This window comes from Scatophagus argus, chromosome 13 (assembly GCF_020382885.2).
Source record: "Scatophagus argus isolate fScaArg1 chromosome 13, fScaArg1.pri, whole genome shotgun sequence".
NCBI lineage: Eukaryota > Metazoa > Chordata > Actinopteri > Scatophagidae > Scatophagus > Scatophagus argus.
The window spans coordinates 22841448-22858618 of record NC_058505.1 but is presented as its reverse complement, the minus strand read 5'-3'; the positions used below and the strand labels follow the sequence as shown (position 1 = coordinate 22858618).

The 17171-nt window shown below is 42.1% G+C and overlaps 1 protein-coding gene across 1 annotated transcript in view; it reads left to right on the top strand.

Moving 5' to 3' along the window:
• Nucleotides 1-11493, top strand: part of LOC124068885 — a 62191-nt gene extending 50698 nt beyond the window's left edge. The window contains exons 8-10 of the mRNA XM_046407415.1: nt 9847-10149; nt 10491-10511; nt 10637-11493. Coding sequence (XP_046263371.1) covers nt 9847-10149; nt 10491-10511; nt 10637-10737 — 425 coding nt within the window. The 3' untranslated portion in view covers nt 10738-11493. The remainder of the gene's footprint in view (nt 1-9846; nt 10150-10490; nt 10512-10636) is intronic.
• Nucleotides 11494-17171: the final 5678 nt, after the last annotated feature.

The window sequence follows — 17171 nt, the reverse complement described above, 5'->3', positions numbered from 1 at the left end:
TCCACAGTCAAGCGTGTTTTGCATCGCCATGGACTGAGAGGTTGCCGTGCAAGAAGGAAGCCCTTGCTCCAAAAGCGGCACCTTAAGGCTCGACTAAAGTTTGCTGCTGATCACATGGACAAAGATAAGACCTTCTGGAGGAAAGTTCTGTGGTCAGATGAAACAAAAATTGAGCTGTTTGGCCACAATGCCCAGCAATATGTTTGGAGGAGAAAAGGTGAGGCCTTTAACCCCAAGAACACCATGCCTACCATCAAGCACGGTGGTGGTAGTATTATGCTGTGGGCCTGTTTTGCTGCCAATGGAACTGGTGCTTTACAGAGAGTCAATGGGACAATGAAGAAGGAGGATTACCTTCAAATTCTTCAAGAAAACCTGAAGTCATCAGCCCGAAGGTTGGGTCTTGGGCGCAGTTGGGTGTTCCAACAGGACAATGACCCCAAACACACATCAAAAGTGGTAATGGAATGGCTAAATCAGGCTAGAATTAAGGTTTTAGAATGGCCTTCCCAAAGTCCTGACTTAAATCCCATTGAGAACATGTGGATAATGCTGAAGAAACAAGTCCATGTCAGAAAGCCAACAAATTTTACTGAACTGCACCAATTCTGTCAAGAGGAGTGGTCAAAGATTCAACCAGAAACTTGCCAGAAGCTTGTGGATGGCTACCAAAAGTGCCTAATTGAAGTAAAAATGGCCAAAGGACATGTAACCAAATATTAGCATTGCTGTATGTATATTTTTGACCCAGCTGATTTCGTCACATTTTCAGTTTACCCATAATAAAGTCATAAAAGAATCAAACTTCATGAATGTTTTTTGTGACAAAGAAGGATCTGTTCCAATCACTATATCAGAGAAAAATCAGAGTTGTTGAAATAACTGGAAACTCAAGACAGCCATGACATTATGTTCTTTACAAGTGTATGTAAACTTTTGACCACCACTGTATATCTGTATTTTGTTTGTATGTGTTATATTCATTTTATATTCATACTGAATGTATAAACCTTGTTCGTCCTGCAGTCAAACACTCCCTGAAGTATTTCTACACTGGGTCTTCTGGACTCCCAAAGATCCCAGAGTTTGTTGTCGTCGGTTTTCTTGATGATGTTGTGGTGGATTCCTGCGACTCCGACAAAACGACACCAGAAGCGAAACAGGATTGGGTGAAAAAGTTGTTCCAAAACAATCCTCAGTATTTTGAGGTGTACAACAAAGCCTGTTTTATAACTCTGCCCAGCTTCTTTAAAGCCACGATTACCACCTTGACACAACGCTTCAACCAAAGTGGAGGTAAAGTGTTTCTGTGTGATAGATTTCACTTTTAATTGCAAACATATAAAGGCCCAAAGAAACATGACGTCAGAGGGACAAAATCAAAATCTTTGACATATTTAGCACAGTGCAGCTACAATATAGCAATAGTATTTATTTAAGATAAAATATAATGCTGTGGTAACCAGGTGTGTAACAGTAAAATGTAAACAGGTTGTACAGTAATGTAGAAAATCTGCACATAATGAGAGCAGGTTGGTATGCATCTAATGTGAGAGAAGGAGCATATAAGCAACAGCAATAATCACAGTCAGAATCAAAATTCCTTTATTTATCCCCGAGGGGAAATTCTTTTTCGTACAGACGTTGCACCTGCAGTTTTCTCCACCAAGAAATAGGATAAACAACAAGATAAGTATAAATCTAAAAAAATACTGGTATTTACATGTGTAGTAAAAATCTAAAAATACAGGTATTTACATATGTAACATATATACATTGTATATATAATGTGTGTTCGTCACAGTGAGTTTAACAGTTTGATGGGGACAAGGCAGGAATGATTTCCTGTGTCGCTCTGTGGTGCACCGTGGGAGTAAGAGTCTTTTGCTGAACGAGCTCCTGTAGCTGATCAGCACATTGTGAAGAGGGTGAGAGGGAAAGTCCAGTATAGTCCTTATTTTGGACAACATCCTCCTCTCAGACACCACTGTCAGAGAGTCCAGTTCCTCTCCCACAACATGGCTGGCCTTCTTAATGATTCTATTGATGACTTCATCTGACAAGCAGCACTTCAGGCGTACATCTGCCAGTCAGATAGTCTGCGATCCAGGACACCAGTGGGGCACCACCTGCATTGCTGTCAGGTGCTCAGCCAACAGAGCTGGCCTGATGGTGTCAAACGCACTTGAGAAATCAAAGAACATGATTCTCAAAGTGTTTGCTGGCTTGTCCAGGTGGATGTAGACCCTGTTCAGCAGGTGGATGATGGCATCGTCCACTCCAAGGCGGGGCTGGTAGGCGAACTGAAGGTGATCCTGAAGTGGTTGGACCATGGGCCGGAGTTGTTCCAGGACAAGTCTTTCCAGGGTCTTGATGTGTGACGTCAGAGTCACAGGTCTGTAGTTCTTGGGGTCGCTGGGACGCAGCGTCTTTGGGACATACCAGAAGTATTGGAACTGTAGATAATGATCAGGATAATGAAGTATACGGAATGTACTATGGTGATTATGATAGCAATATTAGTAACAATAATAATGGTAGTAGCTGTACAGAGTGGTAATAGAATTAAAACAGAATATGAGTAATCGCAGTATGTTTCAAGTGGGACCACGGCACAAGGTCCAACCACAATCCATGGGAACCTGTGAGACAAGAAAGCACAAGGACTCCAGGGAAAAAGTTGAGTTAGTGATATGTATTAATGGGACATAAATGTGTGCAGAAGGAGAGGAAGAAAGAGCTCAGTGCGTCATGGGACCTCCGGCAGTCTAAGTCTATAGCTGCATAACTAGGGGCCAGGCTAGGCCAGCCCTAACTATAAGCTTTATCAAACAGGAAAGCTTTGTGTAGAGTGTAGAGAGGGTGTCCGCCTCCCAGACAGAAAACCAGAAGATGGTTCCATAGAACAGGAGCTTGATAACTAACGGCTCTGGTTCCCAATCTACTTTTGAGGACTTTGGGAACCACAAGTAGCCCTGCATTTTGGGAACGCAAAGCTCTGTTTGGGATAATAGGGAACTATAGAAGCTTAGTCTACTACACACGTCAAACTCAAGGCCCGTGGGCGACATCCGGCCCGGCGTATAATTATATCCGGCCCGCGAGCTCATTTCATATACAGTGAACCCTCGTTTATCGCGGGGGTTGCGTTCCAAAAATAACCCGCGATAAGTGAAATCCGCGAAGTAGATATCTTTATTTTTACTATTATTTTACAATGCAATATTGTACTATAGAATGAAACAAAACATCAAAACTTGTTTTCAGGCCTAAAATGTGTTTAAGAAATACAAATATTAACGTTTTTTTTTTTTACAAAAACTATGATATAAAACAGGATTTATTCTCGCACACGCGTATTTCACAGTCCGTCCAGCTGTGCCTCTTCGTCCTGACTCCGCTGCGCTGTAGCGTCTTTTTCCACTGAAGGCTGCGCAGGAGTCTTTCCCCGAGAGAAGAACATCGTTATGGGTAGTTGTCAATATCAACAATATCAACTTTTTCACTTCTATACAGTAAAGCCCCGGAGCCAATTAGGATTCAGAGCACAATGCACTGTAAAAAAAAAAACCGCGAAGCAGCGAAGCCGCGATAAGTGAAGCGCGATATAGCGAGGGTTCACTGTATATCTATTATTATTGTTACCAATGGCCCGCCAATATGAAGGGCTGATAACACACAAACTACAGGTCCCATAATGCAGCGCAACTGCCGCCTTGCCTTAATATTGGCTACCTGGGAACATTCCCACGTCAATCAAGTCGGGCTCTGTTGCTGTATACAACCGAGGCTGTTGATTTTGTTGGCCTAGTGTAACCCACATGGGTTTCTGAGCTTGCTGTTGTGAAGTAGTGCAGTTCCCTGGCCCACCAGGGGTGGCGCGTGCGCTGTGAGAAAAATTCTCAGCCTGTGATTCAAGTTGAATGAGACACCTCGGTTGGCGGGCCTTAGCTCCGGTAGGGAACGCTAATGCAGGCACCATGTTCAGTAGCGGTTTCTCATCTGGGCGAACTGGGCGGCCGCCCAGGGCGGCACTTTGCAGGGGGCGGCATGTGAGGACCTCCGCCCCGCCCACCGAAAAATAAGATAAAAAATACTTAAATAATGAATTAATAATTGGCGCCCCCTGGCGTTGTAATTACGCCCCCCGAGAGCGCCGCTGCGGTTACTGCAACTCTACAAGAAGGGGGTGGAGGTAGGGTCACTCACCGAGGTCAAACCACTGGAATAAGGAGGAGGGGGAACGGGGATCCTCTTAATTGTTCCACAGTTATGGAATCAAAAAGCACTCAAAGTAAATTTCATTCATAACACTAGATAGTTGCCTACTGTAGGCCTATTTCAAATTCCATACACTCTTGTTTATCGTCTGTGGGTTGTGTGAAGGCCAATAATACAGTCTTACTATTCAAAAATGAGTCTGTTGGTTTAGTCTTGACCCCTGCTGTCCGTCACGTCAGAGGGCATTGGCATTAGCGCCGTAACCTGTTGATTCGCGAGGCGACTCCGGTACAGAAAGGTACTCCGGTACATAATGGACAGAAAAAGGCCAAAGCTATCGGGTGCTTATTTCAGAAAGAAAAGGAAAGAAGAAAAGGAGAAACGGTCCAAAAACAAAGGTATGTAGCTAATGTTCCCTCTGTATCGTACGACTGTAATTACGTTATGAAAAGGGGCTAACGTTAATTGTTTAGCGGTCATTAGCTTGTTTGCTGTTTTGTGTGCTAGTTATAGTTAACCTGAACGTTATCTGAGTTAACATACATACAAACCAATAACTGTGTCTAAGCCATCAGCACCTTTGCTGTCATTGCTTTGTGACCATTTGACCGTCGGGATTTTCCGTGCAGTAAGCTAGCCTTAAAACGACGGACGTTGCCCACATTTCGCCCATTGTTTTCTGTCTCAGTATAACGTTAATAGAATTTGGGCAATGAAGCATTTCTCCCCGCTGGTTAATCTGTAGGTTAATAGCATGTAATAGGCGTAATGACATTAAGAGATAGCTAATGTATTTAAGTGTGTCGTTCATGCATGTTTACAGTGATGCACTTTTCCAGCAACACTGCTAAAATATTTTGGAGCGCCTCCTGCCCAGGATGAGTCTCCAGCAACAGAGGCCTCATCTGGAGCAGAGGATCAGGAGATCCCATCCACCTCTACGGCTGCTATGGCTTCTATGGCATCTCCTGCCATGTCTCAGGAAGGCCATGAAGACTTTGCTGCTGCTTCTCCTCAGCAGGAGCCTATAGGTGGGCCGTATTTTGCTGTCATGTGTGTGTGTGTGTGTGTGTGTGAAGATAGAAGTAGCAGTGTGTTTTATCTGTGAATTTTACCTGCCTGTACACATTTTTTCCTGTTAGTTGTGATTAATCCAGTGTTGCATTTCTTAAAATCATGTTTTGTTCGACTGCTGTGTGCTTTGAATAATGTGCCAAATCAAATGTGCTGTTCTACAGAAATGCCTGAACCCCCACAAAGTTCATCTTCCACTGGGGAAGAGCCTCTTTCAACAGACCCTGCAGACTGGCCATCACCTCTGACAGACAAGTAAACAGTAAAGTATATATCATCAAATTATAAACTGAACTCTATGCAGTCAAACAGGGCGGCACAGTGACACAGTGGTTAGCATTGTAGCCTCCGTGTCCCTGCGTGGGTTTTGTCCCGCTACTCCGGCTTCCTCCCGCAGTCCCAAAAACATGCACAAGAGGTTAACTGGCTACAACGTCCCTACGTGTGAGCGTTAGTGATGTTTCGTTCGTGAACGATTCGTTCAGTATGAACTAATCTTTTATATGACTTGAGAGTAATAAGTCCTCTCAGTGAGCGATTCGTTCATTTTCATGCAGTACCTACATGACAGGCAGCTGCATAAACTCAGTCAGCAGGACAGGAAACAGAAATGATTCGTTCATGACTCACTCAACTGTGCGCTGTCCTCAGGCTGTGTAGCGAGTAGCAAGCACTACAGTTCGTTCACGGTCCGTTCATATGAATCGTTCTTTCGTTCATTTGTCATGTGACAGCTGTTGTTCAGCTACAGGGCTGTGACACCCGACATACATTATTTATTCATCAAATCATAATTAATTAGTGGTCTTCTGTTCTTGTAGATATGTATAGTGTTATTGTGTATATAATGTAAAGTGTGTTTATAAGTGTGTTTATAAATAAATACTTCTGAAAATTATATCAACATATTGTTATAATCTGCCACAAAATAATAAAATATAACACACAACACAAGTTACTTTATTGTGGTGTGTATTTGCTTTCCCAGATTTTCACATGGTTTGAATTGCTTGTGGCATTTTGTGTATTATACTTTGTCAGCTGAAGCAAACCATGTTGCCTTCTGTATGTAGTGTTTGTGAGCCGTGGCCTTTTCAAGAGGGCTACAGCGCCAAAAAAGATTCGTTCAATTTACTGTTGGAGAGTGAATGATTCGATTCAGTAAAAAGAGTCGAACTTGCCACCACTAGTGAGCGTGCGTGGTCATCTGTGTCAGTCCTATTGACTTGCGACCAGTCTCAAATTTTAAGCATTGTTTTTGGTTCTTTTGTTGGGATTTGTGTGTGAATTTCTTATGTTTTATGAAGCCCCAGTGACCAGTTTGATATGCTAATAACATTTTAAATTGAGTGTACACTAATTAACATTTGTTAGTTTAATAATAAGCATTAACTAGCAGTTAGTTAACAGTTGCCAGCAATAACAATAACAATAATGTTTATAGTGCCAGTTATTCAGTAGACCCAGTCTGCAGTATGTTGCCATGTTATGTTTGTGTTTCTGCATTTCCAGAAACAAAAGAAAAGGAGTAACAGAATTATTTTTAAGTTCATACAAGCTCTTTTGTGTCCAACTGTGCAGCTTGCACACCATTGTTAAAGGGTTAATTATGGTTCAGTAATGCTGTTCTGAACCCTTATGCATTTATGAAGTGCTGCTTAAGGGATCCATGTTTTCCACTTTACAATAAGGGGCACAAAGAGCATTGATTAATCGCCAGTTCTGGTTAAGTAATGTTTACACAGCATAACAAGCAGAATAAATTGATATGTTAAGCTATGCTTTAAGTTATGGCATGAAGATAAATAAACAAGCAAAGCTCTTCATGAAATCCATGCAGTGTGTCCACTGATCTCAGCCAAACATAAGTCAGAATTTGAAGGATGGATAATAACAATAATTAAAAGATCTTCTAGTAATAAAATGGCTTACTTTTAATGATAATGATTCATGATTCATGTTAATAAACATGTTTATACTCTCTCTCTCTTAGATGTCCACATTTTACAGAGGATGACTGGCTGTGAGTGGAATGACAAGACTGGAGAGATTAATGGATTTAACCAGTACGGTTATGATGGAGAGGACTTGATATCATTTGACCTGAAGACGATGACATGGATCACACCAAAACCACAGGCTTTCAGCACCAAACTGAGCTGGGATGCTGACAAAGCAGGAATAAAACACAATGAAATACACCTCACTCAGATTTTCCCTGAGTGGTTGAAGACGTATTTGGCTTATGGCAACAGCTCTCTGCTGAGAACAGGTAGAGTCACATGACCTGATGTGGTTGGACATAATAATGTTCATATAACCTGCTCAGACTGAACTGTCACTGTGTTGTCACTCTGATCAGTCTCATATTTTGTGCTTTTTTTTTTTATATAGTCCCAAAAAACAGTGACTGTATGAACCAGTGCACAGACATTATAAATTAAGTAAACTTACACAGTTCCAGTGTTTGAAAAGAAATAGAAATATTTCCACTGAACACTGACACTGTGAGTGAATTTGCTGTAAACTGTAAAACCTGTAAAGAAAGTTTCTTTAGTGGTGTTGTGCACTAGTAGGAGCAATTTGGTTATTGGCAAAGAGTCAATGATTATGGGGAATAATCATTAAAGCAAAAATCAGTGTATGCTTAATACACATAAATATCGGGGCACCACCCTGTCACCAGGGACCAATAGCTAAATTAATTAATAGGAAAACAGTCTCTTAAAATTATGAAGGATGAATCCGAGCTCTGACTGTCATGAATCCAGCTTATTACAAGTACATACACAATAACCACAGACAACGACAGGTTAAACTATAACAGGATTTATTAACCAGCAACAACCATCCAGAGATAAGTATCACTTTGTAATAAACACTATTATAATCTAAGTTTTATCAACACACATTAACTATTAACTAAAGATAACACAGGTACAGCAACAAGAGTATTGGGTGTGCATATATACAGGAGTGTGTGTGTGTGTGGGTGTGTGTAAGAGAGAGAGAGAGATGACAACAAACAGTATGGAGGCTAACAAGCTGGCCAGATAGCGGCTAACAAGCTAGTGGCTAAAAACAAACAAGATGGTGGTTAGCAAGATAGCGGCTAACAAGATAGCAGCTAACAACAACGAGCTAGTGGCTGACTACAATTAAGATGGCGGATGGCCACATGAGTGGAGAACTACAACCAAAATGGCGAGTGGGGAAACTACAAACAAAATGGTGGAGGACTACATGAGGGGAGGGTCAGCACACCAGGATGAACAACCACATAAAGGATGACTCAGCAAACAAAACAACTAGTCACACGCAAGTGATGACTCAGCAAAACCCAAAATGACTAACAAATGACAACCCAAATAAAGAAGCCACTCCAAGTCTTTGGAGCCTCGCGTGTCACCACACAATAGCGGAGTCAGTAAACCGGAGCTTATCTGCTCAGCTATTGGTCCTTTAACCGGTGACGCGCGGTCTCGCTGAAATGGCGGAAATGACCGATTGGAAACAAAATCAATGAATGCAGCACTTAAAAGTTACAGAAATCATGTGTAAACAACCCTACTTTACACTGTCTCTACCCAGACATAAGCCTCTTACTTTGCGTTGCTCTGATCTTTCGGAGTTTGAAATAATGATCCGCTTAAACGTTCGCAGCGTCGTCCTCGGCGGGATGCTGGCGGTCCGTTACTCAGATGATGCGGAGTATTGATCTCTCGGCAGCAGCGGACGGGAAAAAGCAGGGTCTGATGGTCGCAGTGACCTTTTATTACCTGAGTGACGTCGCCTGGGACCCCCGTGGAGATGGCTGGCACGCAGCCAATGTCAGTGCCGGTTCTGAGTTTAAACTCAGGAATTTATGACTAGGTGCACCTCATGGGTGGGGTCTCTAACGGTTAGTCACTCTAACTCAGGCTTTATGGGTTACATGTAGGCCGCTCTATTGTTCTCCAGAGCGCATGGCCAGAGATCCCAACAGTGGTTGTGTAGTTTAGTTCCCTTCTGTCTGAGTCAGAATTCTGGTCCAGACTGAAACTCTGCACCAATGGAACGGATTGCCATTAAGTTAGATACTCAGAGAGTGAACTGTAAAATCTTTCATCTGGTGCCATCATCAGGTCAACATTTCTGTTTATCCCATACTTCAGTTTATGATTCAGATTACTGGTGTTTATACCTGCAAAACGCACCACATTCACATCAGCCTCGGCTGTATTTTTTAAATATTAGCATGCAAATGTTAGACTGTAAGTTTGTAGTCTTCCTGTTGTGTGTAGTTGCATATTTATGGTGGATGAATTTCACCACTCCTACTGTTGATGGACCTTTAGGGTTATTCAGCCACTGTTATCTCATAGGGATGCACGATAATATCAGCATGTCATCGTATCTGCAGATGAAGGCTTTAAAGTGAATTTATTTTCTGTTTTCTTTTCCTTTCTTTTCCACTCTTTCTTTTATGTTTCTCTGCTACCTCTCCCTCTCTCACTCCTTCTCCCTTTGTTGTCTCTTTTCTTCTCTTTGTCACACTTTCTCTCTCTGCAGATCTTCCCTCAGTGTCTCTCCTCCAGAAGACTCCCTCCTCTCCAGTCAGCTGCCATGCTACAGGTTTCTACCCTGAAAGAGCCACACTCAGCTGGAGGAAAGATGGAGAGGAGCTTCATGAGGACGTGGAGCTCGGAGAGATCCTCCCCAACCACGATGGAACCTTCCAGATGAGTGCTGACCTGAAGCTTTCATCAGTCACACCTGAAGACTGGTGCAGGTTCACCTGTGTGTTTCAGCTCTCAGGTGTGAAGGAGGACATCGTCACCAAACTGGACAAAGCAGACATCAGGACCAACTGGGGTAAGACTGAGATTAGAGGAGACTGAAGTGAATGTGTGTGGTTTGCGGAGTGTTTTAGCTGTTTTCTTCTACTGTAGCTAAAAATGCATCTTTTCAAAAAGAGAGACAGCGTAGTCAAACTGCTGTATATTTTTGACCCCAGGATCAATTGTCAGATTGCTTCTATTCAGCAATATCACAGAAGGTTTTTCACAGAACAAATTGTTTTACTGCACTCATGACAGGTTTGTGCTTCCTGTTCAGCTCAGAATCACACACACCAGGGCTGGTGCTGAAATGTACAAAACGCGTTTTCATTCAATTTACTTTGTTGAACTGATGAAAACTTTGATTTTTTTTAGGTTTCTGGGGTTTTTTTAGGGGTAGGTTTACAGAAACACATTTATGATCATACAAACAAACCCATAAATAAGTCAGAATAAATCTTTGGATGGATGATATCATCTGTTCTAACCTGCTTTGTCTGCATTGACTTTTTTCCCAGCAGAGGAGGCCAGTCGCATGAGCGTCTTCTTAGCTGCTGTGATTGTTCTTGCTGCCATCGCTGTAGCTGGATTGATCATTTACTGGTGGAGGAGAGGAATATAAAGATTTAAGATTCACTCATAGCCTCATAGTCATGATAATATGATGGCAAGGTGTTGAAGGTGGTGGAAACAAGAATTCGGATACTCCGGTCGGTACAACACTGAAAATACTCCAAACAAGTAAAAGTTCTGCACACAAAATCTTAAGATATATAAGCACCACTACTACTACCACCAACGCACTAAAATGTTCAGTTGTGTTACTGTTGCATTTACCTCTATGTCACATTTTAGTGGTGTGGATGTTTAAGATTTGTTTAAGTTTATTTTTACTACCCGTTGGCTGGTTTAATCATCATGTGTTTGTAGTGTGGCTGGGTGAACTACTTACTGCTCAGAATGATTCCCTAATGATTGATGAAAACTTTTGTTAGGGAAAAAGGGAAACAAATCATTAAGTTTCTCAAAGCACAGGGTTTGCTGCTGGTGTCCAGCAAACCCTGGTATGGACATTGATGGCAGAGGGAGGCCATGAAACTGACATGAAGTCTGCAGGTTGACCCAGTTTCTTCTTCTTGGGTAAATGAAGGATTTAAAGATGTGTTAGGTCAGGCTTAAAGGTGCTTTTCTAAGATATGGCCAGTATTTTGCTTTAAAGCTAAAACTTTAAAAATGTAAATAACATTATTAACAGAATGTGAAGAAACTGTGTTGATATTATGTCCACTTTACTGTTCACTGATCAACGTAAAAAATCAAATCTATTCTTGACTTTTGTGCTGTTTTGCTTTCCAATAAAGCCCTCAGCTTTCAAGCATTCAGCTCCTTTTGTCCACACACTCGTCTGTGACTTCAGTTAAAGGTTTCTGGTTCTTTTCCATATTATGAACCAACATCCAAAATGTCTTTTTATTGAAATAATTACATCAAAATTGATTCAATTCAATTCAATTCAGTTTATTTATATAGCGCCAATTCACAACAAAAGTTATCTCATGACACTTTCCAATTAGAGCAGGTCTAGACCAAACCCTTTAATTAAATTGCAACACAGAGAGCCCAACGTTCCCCCTTGAGCAAGCACTTGGCGACAGTGGCGAGGAAAAACTACCTTTTAGACCCCGGCTCAAGATGGGTGGCCATCTGCCTTGACCGGTTGGGTTGAGAGAGAGGGAGAGAGAGAGAGAGAGAGAGAGAGAGAGCAGGAGAGAGAGAGAAATAGATAGACAAGGAGGGGTGGGGCATGAGAGAAGGAGCTCACAAGCAGAGATGCATAGCAGCAGTAATAATACTAGAAATATTGGAACTGTAGATAATGATAATGAAGTATACAGGAGGTACTACGGTGATTATGATAGCAATATTAGTAACAGTAATAATGGTAGTGGCTGTACAGAGTAGTAACAGAATTAAAATAGATTATGACTAAACAGTAGTAATTGCAGTGAGTTTCGAGCAGGACCGCAGCAGGAGCTCCAATCACGATTGATATGACCTACTGTTGGCTGCAGACAGAACCAACTGCTCAGTTTCATTTGTTTTAGATTTAAAGGCCACCTTAGATATAATCAGTCACATAGTTTTCATTTATTTTTAGCTGTGCAACGAGTCAGGAAAGAATGAGGAAAGAACAGTGTAACAGCAGCAGACAGACCAAAGTGACCCATATCTAATGAGAACTGGATGACTCAGATCTGTGTGAGCAGCACAAGTCGCATGATATCCGATCTTTTTAATTCTGATTTGGGTTTGTTTAAGCTGTCCCAAATCAGCTGCGGATCTGATTCCTGCTCATGGCTGTCTGAATGGTCAAATCAGAGGCACCGTGAGAGGTTAAATATGTCCACCACAAACTTCTGTTCAGTGGTTCAGAGCTGCACCTTGGGGCTCAGACTGTTTTTCCCGGTGTGACCACTAGAGGGCAACATGCATCCGAAATCCCCCAGCTGTGACCACAGAGAAAAATCACGTGTGTCACACACTGTGCTGCATACAGATGGAACGAAAAAAAAAGTCAAACTTTCAGCTTTTAATTTCAAATCTTTTTTGCAAATTAATGAAACTTCTGGCCCTGATTTGGCTCTAACTAATCATAACCATGGAATGAAAATTATGAAACAATAAATGATACAGTTATTGTAAAAGTTTTACATTTTTGGGTAAATCATTATATAAGATGATTAAGGACCAACAATAAAAGATAAAATGAGTGAGTGATGAAGAAGTCAAATTTCCTCGAAACAGCACTATGAATTCAGAGAACAAATTTGATGATATATGGGATTTTGGACGACCTTTATTTTGAAATGCTACCTCAGAACCTCCTGTAACTTATTGTGTGACACCGTGGGGGTCTACTGTCATCTTCAAGTGAAATTGGTCACTGACAACAGAAAATTTATTTGAAATCACACTCTGGTAGTTGTCTGAGACGCTGCTTTTATTGTGAAATCGGTTCGAACCCGCTATTACCCTAATGTCTCGTATATGAAGGCACTTGAAAACATTGTGGGGGCTGGCTTGATTGCAGTCTCAATTTGCTGAAAAACTCAGCATACTTGCTGCCGAAAGCCCAAAGAAACAGATTTGAACTGTTCAGTAATCCACTTGCAGCTGACGTGGAAAACGCACCATCAAACCTCCAAATGGAGCTGACTGAGCTCCAATGCGGCATGTGGTAGCAATGTACCAATGCGCAGTTTCCACGTTTCATCCTCGACACAATGCCCCAGCTGCGTACCCAAGCTGCTCAAATGCTCTCCATGTTTGGCAGTACTTACCTGTGTGAACAGCCGTCCTCAGCTCAGAGCCTGGCCCCAGACATAGATGAGACTATATCCAAGATATGAGAATATATCCAAGATGAGACATGAAGTGTCTGGCTCAGACGATAGATAGATAGTAGGGAGGGAGAGAGCTTGGATGTGTATGCTGCAAACATAAGCAAGTTAGTGCAATAAGCCTTCCCGGGGTATGGAGAGGTAGCCCACAAAGAGGAGAAATTTTGCAGGTTCCTGGTGGGGCTTGACTGTGGACTGTGTCAGTGCTCAGGTACGCCATACTCTTCCTAATGGTGGTGCAGCTGCTTTGGTGCACTCGATATCCGATGGAGGAGGTTTGTACAGAGCCATAGATAAACTTACTGAAGACATGAGGGAAATGAGAATGGAAATGAGACGGATGGCAGAAGAGAATAAGCAGCTGAAATCAAGTGGCTGGAGAGATGAGTGTAAATCCTCTCCCACATCATGTCAGTGTGCTTGTGCCTGTGCGGGGCCGGAACAGTCCCTGGAGAAAAATCGCCTTCCTGGACGTTCTACAATGATAGAGCCGCTTCTCCAAATTGGTGGGACCCTCGACCTTCCCAAGGCTCATTCAATGAGGATACACAGCGACGAAGAGGAGTGCGGTTCCTCTCCCCCAAGAGGGAGGACACCGTCAACCAGTCGGGAAAAGAGATGTAGCTTGTTTAAAAAATATTTCTCGTTGAAGAAAGGAACCAAACCTTATTATTTCTCAAATTCAAATCAAATATCTGAAGCCGACCCTTTACTGCATCATATGTGTCACATCATGCTGTAGTGATGTGATTTATTTTGTTGTAAAAGATTTATGTGGTTACATTGGCTACAGTTACTACAATTGCTACATTACACACACACTGCATGCATACACAAAGAAAATCAGACAGCTTGCATAAGGATCACGATGCAACAGCCTCTCCAACTCAATTCCTCCAGGCTAAATTGAAATACATGATGATGCAGTGGTTAGCAGTGTCACCTCACAGCAAGCAGGCTCAAGGCCCAGCCAAAGTCCCTCAAACAGAACCTGCATGCTCTTCCTGTGCCTACTTCCTGTTGTGAGCTTATCTAAGCTCACAGTCCAAGATGGCTCTTTCTCTTTCTCCTCTTTCTAGACGCCAGGTGGCTTCCAGGCACCAAAATTTGTTTTTTGCTCGTGTTTCTTTGTTTGATTCAATCGTGGTTGTTTCTCAGGTGGTTGAGTTTGTAGCACATGTTCCATGCACCCAGCACCCACACTACACCACTGACTACTGAGCTGATACACTTTAATAAATTTAATGCTTATTTTCCATGGTTGTTGTGAGGACCTCCCCTCTTTGTTATGCCCTTTGAACAAGCTGGGTGAATGTTCTTTGACACACACACACACACCACCCACCTAGTGCAGACCAAATACAACCCGCCCATGGCGACGGCTCTTCCCATCAGCAGCAGCCTCCCTCCAACTGGACTATGTACCCAGTCACATCTCAAAATCAGCTCAGGAATGTCTCAAGGACCACAACAATGGTCTGCAGACTCCTCAGATCCAAACCTGATCAAGAATCTGTGAGATGCACCAGGATCATCCCCATGATTGCCAGAACCAAAGGTGTAGCCACAGAACATCGCATTGTAAAGATATGATTAATTTTATTTACTTCACTTGTTAGAGGTTTTAATGCTGTGGCTGATCAGTGTATATATCAGCCCTGTGATGAACTGCTGACCGGTCCAGAGTGTACCCTGATTTGTACTGATCTTTTTTTTCTAATTAAAAAAAAAAAAATCAAAAGCATTTAAGAGTTTTATTTGTACAAACCAATTATTTGTGTAAACAAAAAAAGCAAGTCACACTGTAACATATCCATTATCATGAACACACACCCTTTAGTTTAGCTGTAGGTCTCTTTTCACTCAGTTCCACATAGACCATCGTTAAGCCCAAAATACTCACTAGAGCACAAAATGTGAATTAATCTGTTACTGAACACAGTCCCAAACAAACGCAGCTTTTCCTGCTCTTTGTCTGAACCCTGATATGAAAAGTTCATAAACCCTGCTTAACAACATCGCACAAAAATTTCCCCCTTCTGTGGTGGACAGTGCTATCTTTAGTGCTGCTGCATACTGGGACTGGTGTTTTGTAGTTTCCTTCAGGAATAAATAAATCTTTTGATCAATGAATATGCAGATCTATGTAAACTTTTCCAACTTTACAAAAACATAGGAAATAGTCCTGATGATAATGGTTCACAGTGTGTTCTCTGAATAGTCCAGCATATTTTTCTGAAAAGATGCCTAACCAGTTTAAAAGTAGAACATCTTCAGTGCTATGATCTCCACCAACCATTCAAGTTCATTGTAATGGGAGGCAGAGAGTTGTCAAAGCGTAGTCAAGTAAAATCAAACAAACCAGCCAAACAGACCACACCTCCATTTACCTGTATGAGGCTCTTTAAATGCAGCAGTCTCACGCCAACCTGCCTGTGTGTCTCATTTTGGATGAATTACTAGCACAGACTTCTAAGCAACTATCAGGCTGATATCCCCATAGAGTATTTCCAGTGACAGAGGAGCCAGTGAAATATCCTCCTGGGAACTGAATTGCTCCAAACATCTCTGAAGAACTGACATTTATCTATATAGATATGGATTTTTTACAACTACCAGGTAAGTCATTGGTTAGCTGATGACACTTGTACATGAGTAATTATTGAGAACATGAGAATTAACTAGAAATCATGTATCTAATCCAGTGCTTCTCAAATAGTGGGGCGCGCCCCCCTGGGGGGGCGCGGTGCGATGCCAGGGGGGGCGCGTGTGACCCTGGGGAACATGCTTTTTTTTGCCGTACTAGAATAAAGTGTAATTGCACATCCACTACAGTAGTTGGCAGTGGCACTCTCATTGTCAGAGTGTGCGCAGGGAGTATTAGCTCTATGGTGTAGCGGCTTTTTTGCACCGAGCAGGCGATATGAAATGCAGTAAGCGAACCCTTAAGAGACAACATGAAGAAATTTTTAACAGGGATGAGAAGAAAGGCGGAGAGAGACGAAGATAATGAGACAAAAGTAACTCACCCGAAAGCTAAGACGAGGAAATATGACGAAGCATATGTAGCGCTTGGCTTCACTGTGACAGCAGTGGGAGACGACAGACCGGTGTGTTTACTGTCTAAAAATGTTGGCAGCGGACAGCATGAAGCCAAATAAATTAAGGCGCCACTTGAAGACATTACATCCCAATCATGCTGATAAGCCGCTGGAGTTTTTTCAGCCAAAACGTGCCGAATATTGCCAACAATCATCCCGCTTTGTGAATGCTACTTCAGTAAACCAGCGAGAATTGTTAGCATCCTATTATTACATATTATTAAATATTATTACATATTATTATTACTATTATTTATAGTCGCGGGGGGGGGGGGGGGGGGGGCGCGAATTGTTTTCTACTTGCTGGGGGGGGGGGCGCAACAGAAAATAATTGAGAAGCACTGATCTAATCAGTGATTTAAGTATTTAGATTAACTGTATAGTGAACAACAGCTTTGCTATTTCAAAGCATGGATAAAATTTGCTTGTTCAAATTTAGTTTGAAAATTACAATTGAAGTTGAAGTTCCACATATATTGGGACATATGTACTGTAAAGTTTTGGCATTTGGCCGCTTGTACAACACCACACTGAATTTGATATGAAGCACTCAA